The following is a 15,880-nucleotide window of genomic DNA, read 5'->3' on the forward strand; positions in this document are numbered from 1 at the left end:
TGAAAATCACCATTTTAATCCCTAATTTTTATCGTCAAATACAAGTTGATTTGTTACTTTTGCTAGATAAATTTATGGTCCACTCTTTGAATCACGCATATGGCCAAAATCAATGATTTTTTCCTAGCAAATTTATAATTTGTCACCGGGATTTATACGAACATATTATCTAAATATGTATATGTGACTATGTGAGCATCACCCTTATTTTCTTTCATTGGATCACTCATTCGAAAATCAGTTTGTTCCCATTGTTCTGCCTTCTTAACGTTAGCATTTTAATTTTTTAATATTTATATACTAACTCCGTCCACCAAAATTTGTCCCATTTTTCTATTTTCGTCCGTTCCTCAAAATTTGTCCAATTTTTTAATTTCCGTCCGTCCCCCAAAATTTGTCCCATTTCACTTTTAGCATTTTTGGTAGTGGGCCTCATATTACACTAACTCATTCCCACTCACATTTTATTACTATAAAACTAATATATAAAAATAGGACCCACAATCCACTAATTTTTTTCAACTCACTTTCCATTACATTTTTTAAAACTTGTGTTGGATTAAAGTGGGACAAATTTTGGTGTACGGAGGTAATACTTATTTTGATTCAAATACTTATAAAATCATTATTAACTTTACGAATCACATAATGCTCAATTTGTTACGCATACTTCACACCAACCAAAAAAGCACGATTTCTTATTTTTTAGTTCAAGTAATGTCCAACATTAGCCATTGCTTTTGCACCAATATTCTCTTTGCCTTAAATACTTCTTTGACACATATTTCTCCCTTCCAAGAGTAAAAATTATTCAATACCCAAATATGTATCAATTTACTAAATTAATACCTAATTTCAAACCTTTCAGGGTCGTTAAGAATTTAAGCATCATACATTCAATCTAACAAAGACTATTATTTAAAAAAGCAAAAATCTTGATTTCTTTTTATTTGCTTTACTTTAGCTTAAAAGTTAGAATTCGGCCCAAATTCAACATCTTGGCTAGTATATAAGATGACTAGAATTAAAAAAACTCACAACATTTCTTTCGTGATTTTCGTACACAACAATGTCAAATGCAAAACTCCGGTTGCATATTCGAGAACGCCATGTAAGTTTCGCACACATATATATATTTACAACAGCGGATTCAGAAAATGGAACTCGTGGGTCAAACACAACCAACAATGTGTCGGTCGACCCCGACTCCACCTGGATCCGCCATTGTATATATACATATATATGCACTTACAAAATCATGTCATATTTTTTTATTTGAGTTGGGAAATCAAGTCATATTTGGTCCAATATAATTAAGATGAGTTATGGACTACTAAATTAATTCATAGACAATATTTGATTTTTGAATGAAGGTGGTGATGGATAATGGCATCATTAGAGTCACACTATCAAAACCAGATGGCATTGTGACTGCAATCAAATACAATCACATTGACAATGTGCTAGAAACATCCAATGATGAATCCAACAGAGGGTATTTTCAATTTATTTATCTTATTTTTCTCTAATTTTAGTAGTACTATTTTTTATTTTAGAAATTTTCATCATAGTAAATTTCTTATTTCAGGTATTGGGACTTTGTTTGGAGTCAACCAGGAAGCACTGGAACAACAGGGACATTTGATAGGCATGCATATTTTTGGATTTTTTTTCTGTGTCCAAAAAAATTTAATAGAAAATTAAAAATTTCATCTAATTATATAATACATGATTCAAATAAAATTAACTTTTGAAAAAAAAAAACAGAATTCAAGCAAAAAAATTTGAAGTTGTTGTGGAATCAGAGGAGCAAATAGAGTTATCATTCTCAAGAAAATGGGATACATCCCTTCAGGGAAAGCTACCCCCATTAAACATAGACAAAAGGTACATTAATTTAATTCAATATAAATTCAAAACTCATGTATTATTATAATCAAGTGAAAATTTATCATTTGTAACTTTGGAAATAAACCTGCAGGTTTGCACTGCTTCGTGGCTCATCAGGGCTGTATTCGTACGCGGTGTACGAACGGTTGGAGGGGTGGCCCGGTTTCAACCTTGACGAGACAAGGATCGCGTTCAAGCTGAGGAAAGACAAGTTAAGAAATCGAGTTAATTTATTTGTTCGTTTTAATTTTAAATAATGGTTTTTCATTTACCTCGTGGTCGCATCGAATGAAATGGACAGGTTTAGGTATATGGCAATGGCAGACAATCGACAGAGGTACATGCCGTTGCCGGACGACAGGCTACCGGGACGAGGACAGCCGTTGGACTATCCCGAAGCGGTACTACTTGTCGACCCGATCGAGCCTCAGTTCAAAGGAGAGGTTAAACTAGTTACTACTTTATGACATTATTATATGCATAATTTTTATCTCTACCTACTATTTTTATTTGAAAAATATATTGTATAGTTTGAAATTAATATTTCACTTTATTTTTAGTCTAAATGTTAATTTAACTACAAATTGTACAAACTAGAAAGATGGGAATAAAACCATGATAAATTAAAAAAAATTGAGATATAAGCAATATAATCACTAAATATTATCATAAATTTCACAAATTCAAATATAGGATAAATTGATAAAATCAGTAAATGAATGATGATGCTACATACTCTTATGTGAGCTCACGTTTTGTAGCGTTGTTCGTTTCGATTTATCTATTTAGTTTAATTCTAATACATTAAAAAATGTTATTGCAATTTTTAATTTCATAAAATTCATAAAATCAAAGCTCGATTTGCTCGTTTTCTCTATAATTTCAAATAAATGAATAAAATAATAAATCAAGCTTTGATTTTTATGAATTTTGTAAATTTAAAATTGCAATAATATTTTTTAATGTATTAGAATCAAACTAAATAGATAATCAAAACGAAAAACGTTAAAAATGGGTCAAACGAGAGTGGTGCTCACATAAGGAGCCCATATAAGGTATGTAGCATATCATTCCTCAAAATCAGTAAAACTTGAAACTGATCAACGGGGACGACGTTTATGAAGGTGGACGACAAGTATCAGTACTCGGGTGACAACGAAGAAGTGAAGGTCCATGGGTGGATTAGCATGGATGATGGTGTGGGTTTTTGGCAAATAATGCCTAGCAATGAATTCAGAACAGGAGGCTCTACAAAGCAAGACCTCACCTCTCATGTGGGTCCCACCACTCTTGCTGTAAGTAATGACCTTATTTAACTAACACTCTATTGATTTATAAATATTGCAATAACTATATATTTAATTCAATTAAAATGATGTGTTTTTATGTTTGTGTGTGTGATATTTTGATGATCAGATGTTTGTTAGTGCACATTATGGGGGTGAGGATTTAGTGGTGAAATTTGGAGAAGGAGAGGCATGGAAGAAAGTGTTTGGTCCAGTTTTCATTTATCTTAATTCTATAAAACCACAAGGTGAAGGAGAAGAAGAAGACCCTCTTTCTCTTTGGAAAGATGCCAAACAACAGGTTTGAAAAATCAGTTATTATATTTTTTCTAGTTATAAGTTTTAGGATGAATTTTCGATTTTTTTAGCGTTTTATTTAAAAATGTCTCAACCTAAGGGTGATTGCTATTTGGTCCTTTGTCCCGTATTCTTTCGCACCCTTTTCATCGTCGTTGTTGGCTCTTGTTGGTGTGATGTGATTGTCTATTTGTTTCTAGTTAGATTTGAGTTTCCTAGCTGCATGTTTTGTTGGATATTTTAGTGTAATTGAGTTAACTTGATTGATCAGTATTATCATAATGATACATCATATAAGTATGGAAGTGCGGAGTGCACGCTTATTTGAATTCATTATGATGGACGGGGGTCCGGGGGCAGCGCGGGTAGCGGGGTCCAACGAAGTGTGCTGTGTAAGAAATTCATCCGAAAATGTAATTTCTGAAAGTCAAAGGACTAGTTTGCAATTTCGGAAACCTTTTGAAAATTAGTTATTTTCGGTTTTTCCCTCAACATATGCACTGGTTCATCTACAGATGCCCTGGTTCATCTTGTTAAATCTGATCGATTCTTTTAGGTTCAATTATTCTTTCTCTAACATCAACATATAAAAGTTCTGATTTCTCTGAATTGTATCCGATAAAATATTTTGGTAGAACCACCGAAATTGATTTGATCTGAAAGTGATATCATCACGACTTTCAGATTATCCGTTTTGTTCAATATTCTAAATCTCCCTAACATGTTTTTATTCAGGTTGCCTTATGTTGCTTGTGTCGGTGTTGAGAAATGTTTTGTTTCATTGGCATTTATTTCTATTGTCTTTGGTCTTCTCTTCGACCTGTTCGATCGGGCTGTGTGTGGTCTTTGTAAACGACCTCGAAGTACACAATGTTTCAATTTTGATTTCAAAATGTCCCACAAAAATCTAGAGTTGTGACATTTTACTTAAAATGATTGGACAAAATCGAATAATTTAATATAATGGAAAATGGAACAGGCATTGGAACAAATTGAGAGTTGGCCTTACAATTTCCCAGCGTCGGAGGACTTCCCAAAATCAGCGCAAAGGGGTAATGTTAGCGGCACATTGCTAATTAAAGACAGGTACCACTATGCAATAATCGATTTTTCGAAAATTTCTTTTTCGCTTCTGTATTGTATCTATGAAATGTGTGACGCGGGTGAAAATATTTAATTATGTGTTAAATTTAATGGTACGATCGCATTGTTTACATTACATCACATCAAATTCCGGATTTGCCACTGTACTTGTGAGTTTTTGGTAAATTGAATTGTGAAGTAATTTCACAACATGCACTAATATACATATAAAATATGGTTTCAAATTGAGTTCGAAATTAAATTTCATGTATAGGTACATGAGTGATGGTTATGTGGTGGGAAATGGTGCTTACATTGGGTTGGCTCCACCAGGAGAAGTTGGGTCATGGCAAACAGAAGGCAAGGTGTGATTTACTCATAATTCTCATTAATTGGAACCATTATATTTAGTTTGTCTAATGAATTATAATATACTAGAATATCAAGATTATATAAGCCTCACATATGTTGCCTTATACACCGAACCAAACCCCACTTACCTTACATAATCAATATAGGACAAGCTAGGCCACCACTCTAAGTCGTTGGTCTCTCAATAAAAGCACCAATATTATAAACTTTACTTCTCTTGACATACGTTATTGATGTCAAACATGTTTCCTTGTACTAAAGTTCGCTAAGAGTTAGTAAAGACATTTCTCCCCTCCACTAATAAGTCAGGGATTCGAATCACCCCAGCATGTAGACGTGCGTGTGTATGAGTCTATACTTATAAAAAAAAGCGACACAAGTTAAAATTTTGGTATGAATTTTCAGGGTTATCAATTTTGGAGTAGAGTAGATGAAGAAGGTTATTTTAGCATCAACAACATCAGAATTGGAGAGTACAGTCTGTATGCTTGGATGCCAGGATTCATTGGAGATTTTAAGCATGATCACAACATTATCATAACCTCAGGTCCATAAATTGACCTATTATTTCTTCTCACTAATCATTTTGACAAATAAAAAGGAATATAAGCGTGTGTTAGCATAGTGGTTGAGTGGTAAATGCTCGAGACAAAGGTTTCAGGTTCAAATACAACGCTCTTATGGGTCTAAATCTGTCACATCTGATTTTTCTCGAGAATGATGTAGGATGCAACATTGATATGGGAAAAATAGTGTACGAACCAACGAGGAATGGACCGACCCTATGGGAAATTGGCATCCCGGATCGAACTGCTCAACAGTTTTACGTTCCCGACCCTAATCCCAAATACATCAACAAACTTTATGTTAATCATCCTGATAGGTATTTATATTATTTTCATTTATTTTTGAAAGGTTTTTTTGCTCTCTTTTTTATTAACTTCTATTGTGTGTTTGCACACCATATTTTTTGTTGAGCGTTGCGTAATACATAAAAAAATCTTCGCATTCCTAATAAACTAGGATGATTAAACTATGATTAATATTTTGTAGGTTCAGACAATATGGATTATGGGAGAGGTATGGGGAATTATATCCCAATAGCGATTTAGTCTATACAATTGGTGAGAATAACTGCACAACAGATTGGTTCTTCGCCCACGTCACCAGGTACGAACGCGTGCATGCACGTGCAAACATACATATAAATAGCGTGCATGCTCTTTGTTTGCAAATTTATCGTAAAAAATAAGCGAAAAAAACAAGAAAATTATGATAATTAATAAGCAAATTAAATTTGCAGGGTTTAATTAAATATGAACTTTGATAATGCATAATTATAAAAGATTATGGTTAGTTAAATAATTTCGCTCGACAAATTTGGCCTCAGAATTTATTTTTTAATTAAAAACTACCTTTTCAAAATATAAATATCTTATTATCCATTTTATTTAAAAAATAACTATTTTTCTTTTCATTTTTCGAAATTTATAGAAAATACCAGAATTCATATAAAGCAACGACATGGCAAATCAAGTTCAAACTCGAAGCCGTTGAACCAAATGGAAAATACTACTTGAGATTGTCACTTGCATCTGCAGCTCAAGCTGAATTACAGGTACCATTTTAATTAGAAAATTTTATTATTAAGTTTGTTTTATTTATATATTTTTAATTAATTTGTGCCTTTAAATGTAATTTCTTAAGGTACGAATAAATAATCCCGACCAAAATCCAGCATTATTTACGACTGGATTAATAGGGAAGGACAACGCAATTGCAAGACATGGAATCCATGGCATTTATTGGCTATTTAATGTGGAAATATCAGCCAATTTATTTATTCAAGGAATTAATACTATTTATTTGACACAAGCAAATGCGACTGGTCCATTTCAAGGTATAATGTATGATTACCTACGTCTTGAAAGTCTCAAATAGTGAAATAAATCATGGTAATAGTCTCTGCTCTTAGTTTGGAAATTCTTAGATGATTTATTTGTTAAAAATTGTAATAGCCTGAGGGAGCATTAAATTTATAACTCATTCTACCCAACCCAACTACTTTTCAACTCTATTAATATTTAATGTTGGTTTAAATTTATCAAAGCGGCATGACTCACAGCAATTTTAATGACTATTTCTCTTTTGACTCTCATTTTAACCAATCAATTAATTTTGTAATTAATCTCATGAACCAAACACTCCTATCATGAGACTCTTTATCGCTGGCGCCAGCGCCAAATCCTTCCCCCGCTGCCCCGCCTCCACCACCACCAATACCTTCCGCAACGTCTCTCTGTCTCCATCTCCGCCTCCTCTCCATCTGCCGTTCCATCCCTCAAAATCGCCGCCCAATAATCTCCGCCTCCTCTCCACTTTTCACGAGAGTAAGGCCGCTCATGTTCCATCGGCCTTTTCAAAAGGTTTAGAGCGCGGCGGCGGTGGCGGAGAGGCGCTGCCGGGTTCGAGTAGTGAGAGAAAGTTAGCGGTGGTGGCGTGGTCCGTGGTGACTCTGGTGGTGGCGGTGGCGAATCGGGTCCTTCAGAAACTTGCTCTTGTCCCCATGAAAGATTACCCCTTCTTTCTCGCCCAACTCAATATTTTCGCGTAAGATATACACTTTTTTCTAAAATGAGTGATGAAAAGAAACGTCTCGCTTATAGTCAGACGAAAGGAGTGTGATTGAGTATTTTTACTCAGTTTACTAGAATTTCTTTAATCTTACTCTATTATTGGGATACGAATCGAGGAAAATTAGCTCGAATTATATATGGAAATTTATCGAGGGCAGTACTGGGATATCCTAAAGTTTTGATCTATCTTTATTTTTTGGGGATCAATAATTTGTTGTTTATTTTTTGACTCGAACCTTCGGCCTATATGTAGATATGTGCTTGTTTTCTTCTTGGTGCTCCATGTGAGATACCGCGCTGGCATAACTACGAATGAGATGCTGGCTGTTCCGAAATTGCCCTTTGTTGCGATTGGGTCTCTTGAATTCCTTTCTTCTATTTGCCAGATGTATGCCGGAGGTAATATTTACATTTTTACTAGCTGATAAGATATTTCTACTCTACTCAATAGGTTGGGGTTTCAGACACCTCGAAGATAAATGGAGAATGATTATTTAATCATCTTTCAAAATTAAAAGCCTACATGTTTAATGAAATGTCACATATATAATCAAGCTCTAAAGATTGTTTAAGGTAAACATGTCAAATTAATATCCCAAATAAAAAATCGACTTAAATTGTGCGTCGAATACACCCTCCACATTCAAGTGGCGTAGTTGTTTGCTTCATTTATTTTGGATTTAATGTATTATTCAGAAAATTTATATGCAAGTCACTTTATAGTAAAAATGAAATTAAAGTACACATGATAAAAATGAATTTTGTGTTTTCATTTTTATTTATATTGAGAACCATCTATTTATTGCAGCCATGCTACCGGGGCCAGCCATACCCTTATTATTTCAAGTAAGTTGATTTTATTAAGTTATAATCTGAAATATTGATTTTAGAATTTTTTTTTTTTTTTTGCTATGTGATTGCTATTCACCCAATTATATAGTACAAGTTGGCGTAGCCATATTTAATAGGATAGTAATTAACCATAGTTCATTGTCCGTTGATAAATCTGTTGTTAAACTTTGATTTTTTTTGTTTGTTATAATTTTATTATATTCTTTGTTATGACTTATGCATATGTATTTGAGTTAGGTTGCATAGCAAACTAAATGCGGTGACAAGGAAATTAATTTAGAGTGCATTAAAAGTACTATTCTTTGACATTAATGATTGATTTCATTTCGAGTGATTTTATCAGTTATTATAGAATATGACATAAAATGAAGTAGGGCCACTAAAATGTGATAGAAAATTCTAGCTGTTTTTGTTCCTCATTTTCTTAAAGAACGTGGAGTATTAATTTACTCTTCGTATTGTTTGGCATAAAGAATATAGTGAATTTATTTCTGTCTTTTGTTGAATTTTTTCGTGTTTCATAAATACAGTTTTAACCAACATGTTAATTAATCGATTACGATAAACTGGATCATTATTATAAACTACCCTCAATTAATTTGAAGTGTGTATTTGTGGTAATTGCTCTTTTCCATCCTCTTCTTGGGCAAGACATTCTTGGTTTGGCAATTGCTCTTTTCCATCCTCTTCTTGGGCAAAAGATACAATTTCAACCAAATTATTGGATGCTTTCTTGTGGCAGGTGGTGTTGTAGTTGCCGTTTCAAGGTATTTAATCATCTTCAAACTTAAATATGTGGAAATTATTAAATGTTTCTTGAATCCTACACTGTTCTTGAACTCATGCCTGGTCTTCAATCATCAAATTTTCATTCAACCAATGTAGATATACATATTGAGATGAAAATATTAACAGTATGCACCTTTGAAACTTTATATTATAAATTATTATTTTCATTTAATTAATGAAATAACGTTGTTTCAATTTGCTACGATAGATTCAACTTGGACCAAAATTAAAAATTTGGAAAAATAAAAAAATTAAGTTTGTGATCACAACTTGAAAGTTTATGCGTAATATCGTAAGACACCCAAAATTCATTTCGTTAGATTTTGATAACCTTATTTTCCGGTCTCTCGGTTGCAGAGGCGGAACAAATAGCGGAATGCTTACCGGAATCAGCCCTCTATGGCCGGGGCTCATGATCGCCTCGAGTTTTTTTCAAGCAGCTGCATCAATTTTTAAGGTAATGCACCCCATAATTTTTTTATATTAGCATCCAAATTCACAGATAGATTAATAATAATAAATGTAATAATAATAGTAATAACTAAAGTTGTTGGGAATGTACAGGAATCAGTGTTCATTGATGCTGCAAAACGTCTTAAGGTAAACAAAAAAATAATTTTTATTTTATAATTGGAAATAATTTTTTATTCATGTTTCAAAGATACAGTATTTCTCAAGTTATAATAAATGCAATCTATCTAATAAAGTAAACCTCATTCTCTACTCCTAATACATTTTCCCAAATTTATTAAAACTCGTGTGGCACCTGAATGTGCGCTATTTCGTTGGACAGGCCGACATAATTTATCGAGTTTTTTGGTGAACATTTTTCATCATGCATGCAGGGAAAATCACTGGACATTTTTGTTATAAATTCATTTTCTTCTGGATTTCAGGTAAGCAATATGTTGATCTTTAAACTTATTCATATGAAAAAAAATAAAAATCTTATTTAGTAATTAGTGATAATGACCTAACATATTGTGCATGTGTATTATGTTGTTTGATTGGTAGGCCCTCTTCACAATTGCCTTCTTGCCTATTTTGTCGAGCATGAAAGGCTTACCTCTATCTCAATTGCCCTCATACTTCTCAAGTGGTGCAGCTTGCTTCTTCAACATTGGAACAAACACAATAGGTATGATTTCTTTTTTAATCTATACTAAAAAGGCTTTTGTATTATTGTATATAATTTGGTTTGTCATGATTTAGAACGAGAAAATTGACATATTAAACCTCTCGTTAGAAAAGTATACGGGTTTTTTTTTTTTTTTTTTAACTGGGTACAGAGGTCAGTGAGATTTGAACCCGAGACCTTTTTAAGTGGTGGAACCGAATAGCGACCTAGTTGAACAATAAGATCATACGTCTATAATGCATATATTGTAATGTATGCCCCATAATAGGTCTCATTCTTCTACCCTCCCCGGAAGTCGTGACTATTCAAAACCGCAACTGTGACATCCCTTCTCTCTTATAATTCACCTCCAAACCTAGCGTTTGTATAGAGATAAACACGCTTTCACATCTTCTGATTGTATTTATGTTTTACTATAATAGAAACATAACATTGATCAATGACAACTTCCTCAGGATGTGAAGGAGCACCTTTGCTACCATTACTCTACATAGCTTCCAACATCTTTTTCAGTATATCCATTCTCAATCTTCTCAAAGTTTCCAATGCAATAGTGGCTTCTTTGGCATCGAGAGCAGCAGGTACTGATGCGTATGCATGTGTTGACCTAGTGATAGAATGGTTAATGCTTGAGACTAAAGGTTTTGGATTTGAATCTACTATAACACAACACGGCCGTTAAATTTCTATTTATTTCTCTAATAAAAAAGTAAAGTACTGATGAGAGTTTTTGAATAATTTTTGTAGTGCCATTTGCAATCTACATTCTTTCACAGCCATTGCCATACCTTCCAAACGGAGTGAGTTTGAGCCCATTTTTCCACATGGGATCGGCAATTCTTGTAATGGGACTCATCATGTACAATTTGCCCAAACCCAAGTTTTCCTAGTTTGAGATATTATGCTCTTATTTATGGCTGAATCTCAGTTACTACACTAACTTTTTATGTTGTAATAATAACGTGTAATGCCAATAGCAATTTTAAGGTATGAAAGCAAATGCTCGTGGAGTCGTGAGTGTCTAGGGTGACGATTTCTGTCAATCGAATGCTCAAACTACTAAGGTTGTAACAAAAATGTGTAGGGTGACAATTTCCATCAACAACTATCACCCAAGGGAGTGTTCAATTGCTCAAGATTAACTTGTCCATCAATTAATTTTACCACAGGAGAGACTAAGTATCCCGAGATTAAGAGAGTTAATATCATAACCATTGAGGTTGTGACAAAAATGTCTAGGGTAACGAACTAAAGATTTTCATGAACAACTTTCACTTTAGGGAGTGTTCGGTTGCTCAAGATTAACTTGTCCCTCAATTAATTTTTCCCCAAGATTTAGGTACGAGCCTTAACTACCATATACAGAGTGTTATGATTGATACAACAATTAATAAGATCGGATACCGTATAAGTTATAACCACCAAACAACAGACTCAATCTTATCTAATCCATCAAACTGGAACCACCTGAGCATTATGATTGATCCAACAATTAATATGGTCAAATGATTCAAATCTATAGTTCAATAATTAGCACTGTGTATTTCAAATCCAATATGATGAATTAAGAGCGAAATAACCAATTTTAACATCAAAACTACTTTAATAATAATTATTAATAATTAGTATTTTTAATATTATGATCATTTCCAAAACAGTAGTTTTTCTAACGGCTATTTTGGGAAACAAAAGTCCCTCCCATTTCAAATTCTCTCTGAATTCCAAAATCGCGTAGTTGAAGATCCAATTTCGAAACCCTAGCTTCTGTTATCGCCATGGAAATCCCCCAAGAAGCTGATGATTACATACGAGAATCCATCGATCACAGCGTCGGTCTGACGATTTCCACCGACGCACTTCTTTCTAAACTTCGCGCGGTCGAAGCGTCGCAGTTTCATCTCCGTCGCCAGTATCTCTCTCTGCAATCCAAGCTAAAAGAGAAAGATGACACAATCGAACGATCCAGGGTTTGTTTTTTGCTGCTTCAACCCCCGCTCCTCGAATTTCAGCTTCGAATTTTCATTTTTTGGGGGAATTTAATTAATTTTCTGCTTCCTGTTCTTCAGGCTGAGGCGAGCATGAACGCGGTGGCGTTGAAGAAATTTGTGGAGGAAAACCAGAAATTGGCGGTGGAATGCTCTAATCTGTTGGCGGCGCGCAATAAGTGGGAGAAGGAGTGCTCGCTCTACGATCACGATCGTGAAGTTTTGATGGATTTTGCGAACGAGGCAGACGAGAGAGCCAAGGAAGCTGAGGTGCGGAATCGTGATTTAGAGGAGGAGAAAAAGATATTGGAGGAAGAGTTGCATTCCTTCAAGTGCCGATCCCCACAGCTGGTAAAATTCTAGTAATTTCTTGATTTTCGTCTGATTTAATTCTTCTTTTTTGATATGTGGATTCGTTCTAAAATTCGAATTACTTGATAATAGATTTGTGTTGGTTTCATGAAAAATAATTCAGCTGGATTCCTTCAAAAGCTTTTCTGAGTTACTGCAGATAGATTTTCCTAGTTTTACAGTCTTATAGAATTCATAATCCATCCAATTGAGATATAAGCATTAATAAGTCCATTTTTGTTGCCTTCCAAGTCGATCTCCTCTTTACGAGCCTGGGAACGTCTCACCTTTGTTTATCTGCCACTTCCTCTATACCTCTTCCTGGTTATACTCCCCAAGTTTCCTCATTTTGTACTGCTTTCTTGCCTACTTCACTTATTGCCTATTGGATCCCTACTAAAAATGTTCGCGGCAAAGTAATGGTTTTAATGAACAGTCAAGAATAGGCTTATTTTATTAGTTGAAAGGTGCAATTTAGAGTGTGATGTTTTGAGGGATTTTTTGTTGTTTCATCTGCCCATTTACACTAAATTCATGTTGATAAACTCTCAAGTGCAGATAACTTTGACATATTGTGCTCAGGACCTATTAGAAAATTACTTGGAGTCCCTTGAAAGTCCTTTAGCTGCTCTCTCCAATTAGACTTGACAGAAGTGGTAGATGTTTTTCTTTCTTTCTTGGGCACATTTCATTCATCGTTTTAGGAGGCCAGTTCAATGGTACTGAAGTTTCAAACTCTATTTCTCTCCCTCAAAATTGAAATTTCATCTTTTTAGGTAGCAGTTCATCCTAATACATAATTTACTTTCTACTCTTATGTCCGTAGTTGCATCAAACTTGTAGTCCCAAAGGTGTTTTGTTAGACAGCTTCATATTTATTTTAAAGATCTTTATGTTTCGTTGGTCGTAAGGGACTTGTTTGGTCTGAATTTCTATGGAATACACAGTACAGTTCCATGCTCTTATTAATTGCGCTGCTTCTCAGCCGCTTGTAAAGGATGATTTCCGGTGGCATTCCACTATATTTTTTTTTTGCAAGTGTGGCTACTGCTGTAAAATTTAGCTGGATATGGCACTCTTTTTGTTAAAAAAATATCATTAACTCTTGTGTATTATCATTTTCTCTATGTGTGATTCGGTGAGACATAAACATTATGTTATGGAGCTCTGTGAGGGAGTTTCCTATTGAACTATTAAAACATCTTTACATTGGTTTAAGCTTGAAATTCTCCTGAAACTGACACATATTGTCTATTGACTCTAATTTGTTGGCTAAAGGTTGGCGAGTCTACCAATGATACAGAAGAACATCATTTACTAAATTCACTGTTCACTACTATGTTTGGCAAGGACGACATTCTGCCAATCGCACATAACTTTTTGGAGGCATATACTGGAGTTGAAGCTTGCAACAAGTTATTGACATTGTGGTCAAGGTGGGATTCATTTTGAAAATGTGATTTCAGTTAGAATATTAATGTTGTTTCAGACTCTGACTGGAGTTCAAATTCCATCCAGCTTGAGTCCTTTAACCCAGAAAGTCATAGCATTAGCAGCAAAGGCAAAAAATCTAGAGGAAGACAAGGACCATATAACGATCAACCTTCGTAAAGCAGAAGATGAGGTATGCAAACCAGTACAACTTGATGTTGGTTGATTGCGGTTTCATAAGTCCTCCCGCGATAATCAGGCATGGCTGTACTTTCAGGTGAATGCTCTGTTTGAAGAAAACAACGCCCTGAACGAGGTTAACAAAAGGCTGATGAGGAAATGCTATAGTGGAGGCACTGCTTCTGCAAAGGTATAAAGATATATGTAATGTTTTGGTGTGTGTGACTATATATTTATGTCATTATTATGTTCATATACATATGTATACTAATGGCATGTAATTTCTTGTGGTGTAAAGCAGAAGAAAAAATGCAGCCCAAAGATGAGTAGCCCAATGGAGAAGAAGATTGATTCAAGTGAAGTGAATATGCTGAGACAGCCACTGTCACCACTCCAATCTAACTCCCCTGAATGTAGAATGCACATGAAGTAAATCCAGAGATTTCATCTTGAAATTTCTCTTTTTGATTGTGAATTTGTCTAATTCCTAACTGTTTTGGTGGGGAGGAAGCAATGATGTTTGATGGTTGTACATGTGATGTACATTTGTGATTAGCTTTGGCAAAAAAACTGGCCTGAGTTGGTCGAGTCCGGCTGTTTGAACCACCTAAGTGGGTCGCGAAAAAGCTCATGAGAACTGCCGGAGAATTCGAGCCATTTTTCGTCTTCATTTTTGCTTTCTGTGTTCTGTGTAGACTAAATCGAGATGTTGATGGTGGATTTGTAAATGAAAAAAGATTTGCTGTGTTTCTTATGTTTTCAATTAACTCATAATTCCATTTTTGTGTTAACTCGTGGATTGTCATGTTTTACACTATAATTCTCATAGTGATTATAGGAGTGATTTATGTTTTATCACATTGCTTTTTGAAATATCATAAATTATACCATTTCCATTCCATTTTCTCATTATAGTTATCCGTCAATACAATATACTCATATTAAATTATTTCGTGGATTGGATTTCACTTGACTGTCTACTGTTCTATGGCGTGTGCTCGGGGTAGAAGTTTTGTATAAATGTAACGTCATGCTATTAAGTATTTTAATTTTTATTTCACTTTCATTATAAAAAGTAAGTAAATATTATTTTATTAACTTATTGGAAGAAATAGTTCACATTTTTTAATCTTCGAATGTTTTTGAACGAATGTAATCTTATTCAATGTTTATACATGGAGGAGGAATAAATTGCGTTAAACAAAAGATGTTTCATTTTCTTTTCTAGTTTTTCCCACTAAAATATAAATATAAATATCGTATTTTATCTTACCACTTAATATACAAAATAAAACTTTCTAAAATTACGTGCATCATTCGTGTGACATCTTTTGTGAGAATGAGGTAGTATTCCCTTTGTTCCACAGTAATGGAAGCGTTTCTTTTCGCTCGAAAATTAAGAAAAATTGTGTTGGGTGAGTTAAGTAAATGGAGAACAAAGTGAAAAATGAAAAAAAGTAGAGAGATGAAGAGAGTAAAAAGAAATAAAGAGTCTAGTAGGTGTGGAAAAATATGTTGACTTTACTCTTGAGAACGGACCGAAATGGAAAAGTGTGATTCTTATTCGGGACGGAGGGAGTATAAGATGAA

General features: G+C 34.2%; 3 protein-coding genes across 4 annotated transcripts; all 3 read left to right on the forward strand.

The window, feature by feature from the left end:
* The first annotated feature begins 1,040 nt into the window (after positions 1-1,040).
* On the forward strand, positions 1,041-6,937 carry LOC125219145 (rhamnogalacturonate lyase-like). The gene is made up of 15 exons (XM_048121031.1): positions 1,041-1,111; positions 1,374-1,495; positions 1,589-1,648; positions 1,768-1,887; positions 1,982-2,101; positions 2,192-2,333; positions 3,015-3,185; positions 3,307-3,477; positions 4,453-4,559; positions 4,831-4,921; positions 5,334-5,475; positions 5,655-5,811; positions 5,982-6,098; positions 6,423-6,546; positions 6,636-6,937. Exons 1-15 carry the CDS (start codon positions 1,070-1,072, stop codon positions 6,867-6,869), a joined length of 1,920 nt encoding a protein of 639 aa, XP_047976988.1. The 5' UTR covers positions 1,041-1,069; the 3' UTR covers positions 6,870-6,937.
* Positions 6,938-7,128: 191 nt separating this feature from the next.
* Positions 7,129-11,297, forward strand: LOC125219146 (protein CLT2, chloroplastic-like). Its single transcript, XM_048121032.1, has 10 exons — positions 7,129-7,538; positions 7,818-7,963; positions 8,373-8,410; positions 9,068-9,183; positions 9,563-9,662; positions 9,770-9,805; positions 10,051-10,101; positions 10,220-10,343; positions 10,799-10,924; positions 11,091-11,297. Exons 1-10 carry the CDS (start codon positions 7,141-7,143, stop codon positions 11,231-11,233), a joined length of 1,278 nt encoding a protein of 425 aa, XP_047976989.1. The 5' UTR covers positions 7,129-7,140; the 3' UTR covers positions 11,234-11,297.
* Positions 11,298-12,015: 718 nt separating this feature from the next.
* Positions 12,016-15,044, forward strand: LOC125224135 (centlein-like). Of its 2 annotated transcripts, none has more exons than XM_048127491.1 (6): positions 12,016-12,310; positions 12,410-12,679; positions 13,958-14,115; positions 14,198-14,303; positions 14,388-14,480; positions 14,589-15,044. In XM_048127491.1, exons 1-6 carry the CDS (start codon positions 12,119-12,121, stop codon positions 14,721-14,723), a joined length of 954 nt encoding a protein of 317 aa, XP_047983448.1. In that variant the 5' UTR covers positions 12,016-12,118; the 3' UTR covers positions 14,724-15,044. The 2 variants fall into 2 exon arrangements, with proteins under 2 accessions (XP_047983448.1, XP_047983449.1); XM_048127492.1 differs by having other exon boundaries at positions 12,021-12,310; positions 14,592-15,044.
* The last annotated feature ends 836 nt before the right edge of the window (positions 15,045-15,880 follow it).

The sequence above is a fragment of the Salvia hispanica genome, chromosome 4 (assembly GCF_023119035.1).
Source record: "Salvia hispanica cultivar TCC Black 2014 chromosome 4, UniMelb_Shisp_WGS_1.0, whole genome shotgun sequence".
Classification (NCBI taxonomy): domain Eukaryota; kingdom Viridiplantae; phylum Streptophyta; class Magnoliopsida; order Lamiales; family Lamiaceae; genus Salvia; species Salvia hispanica.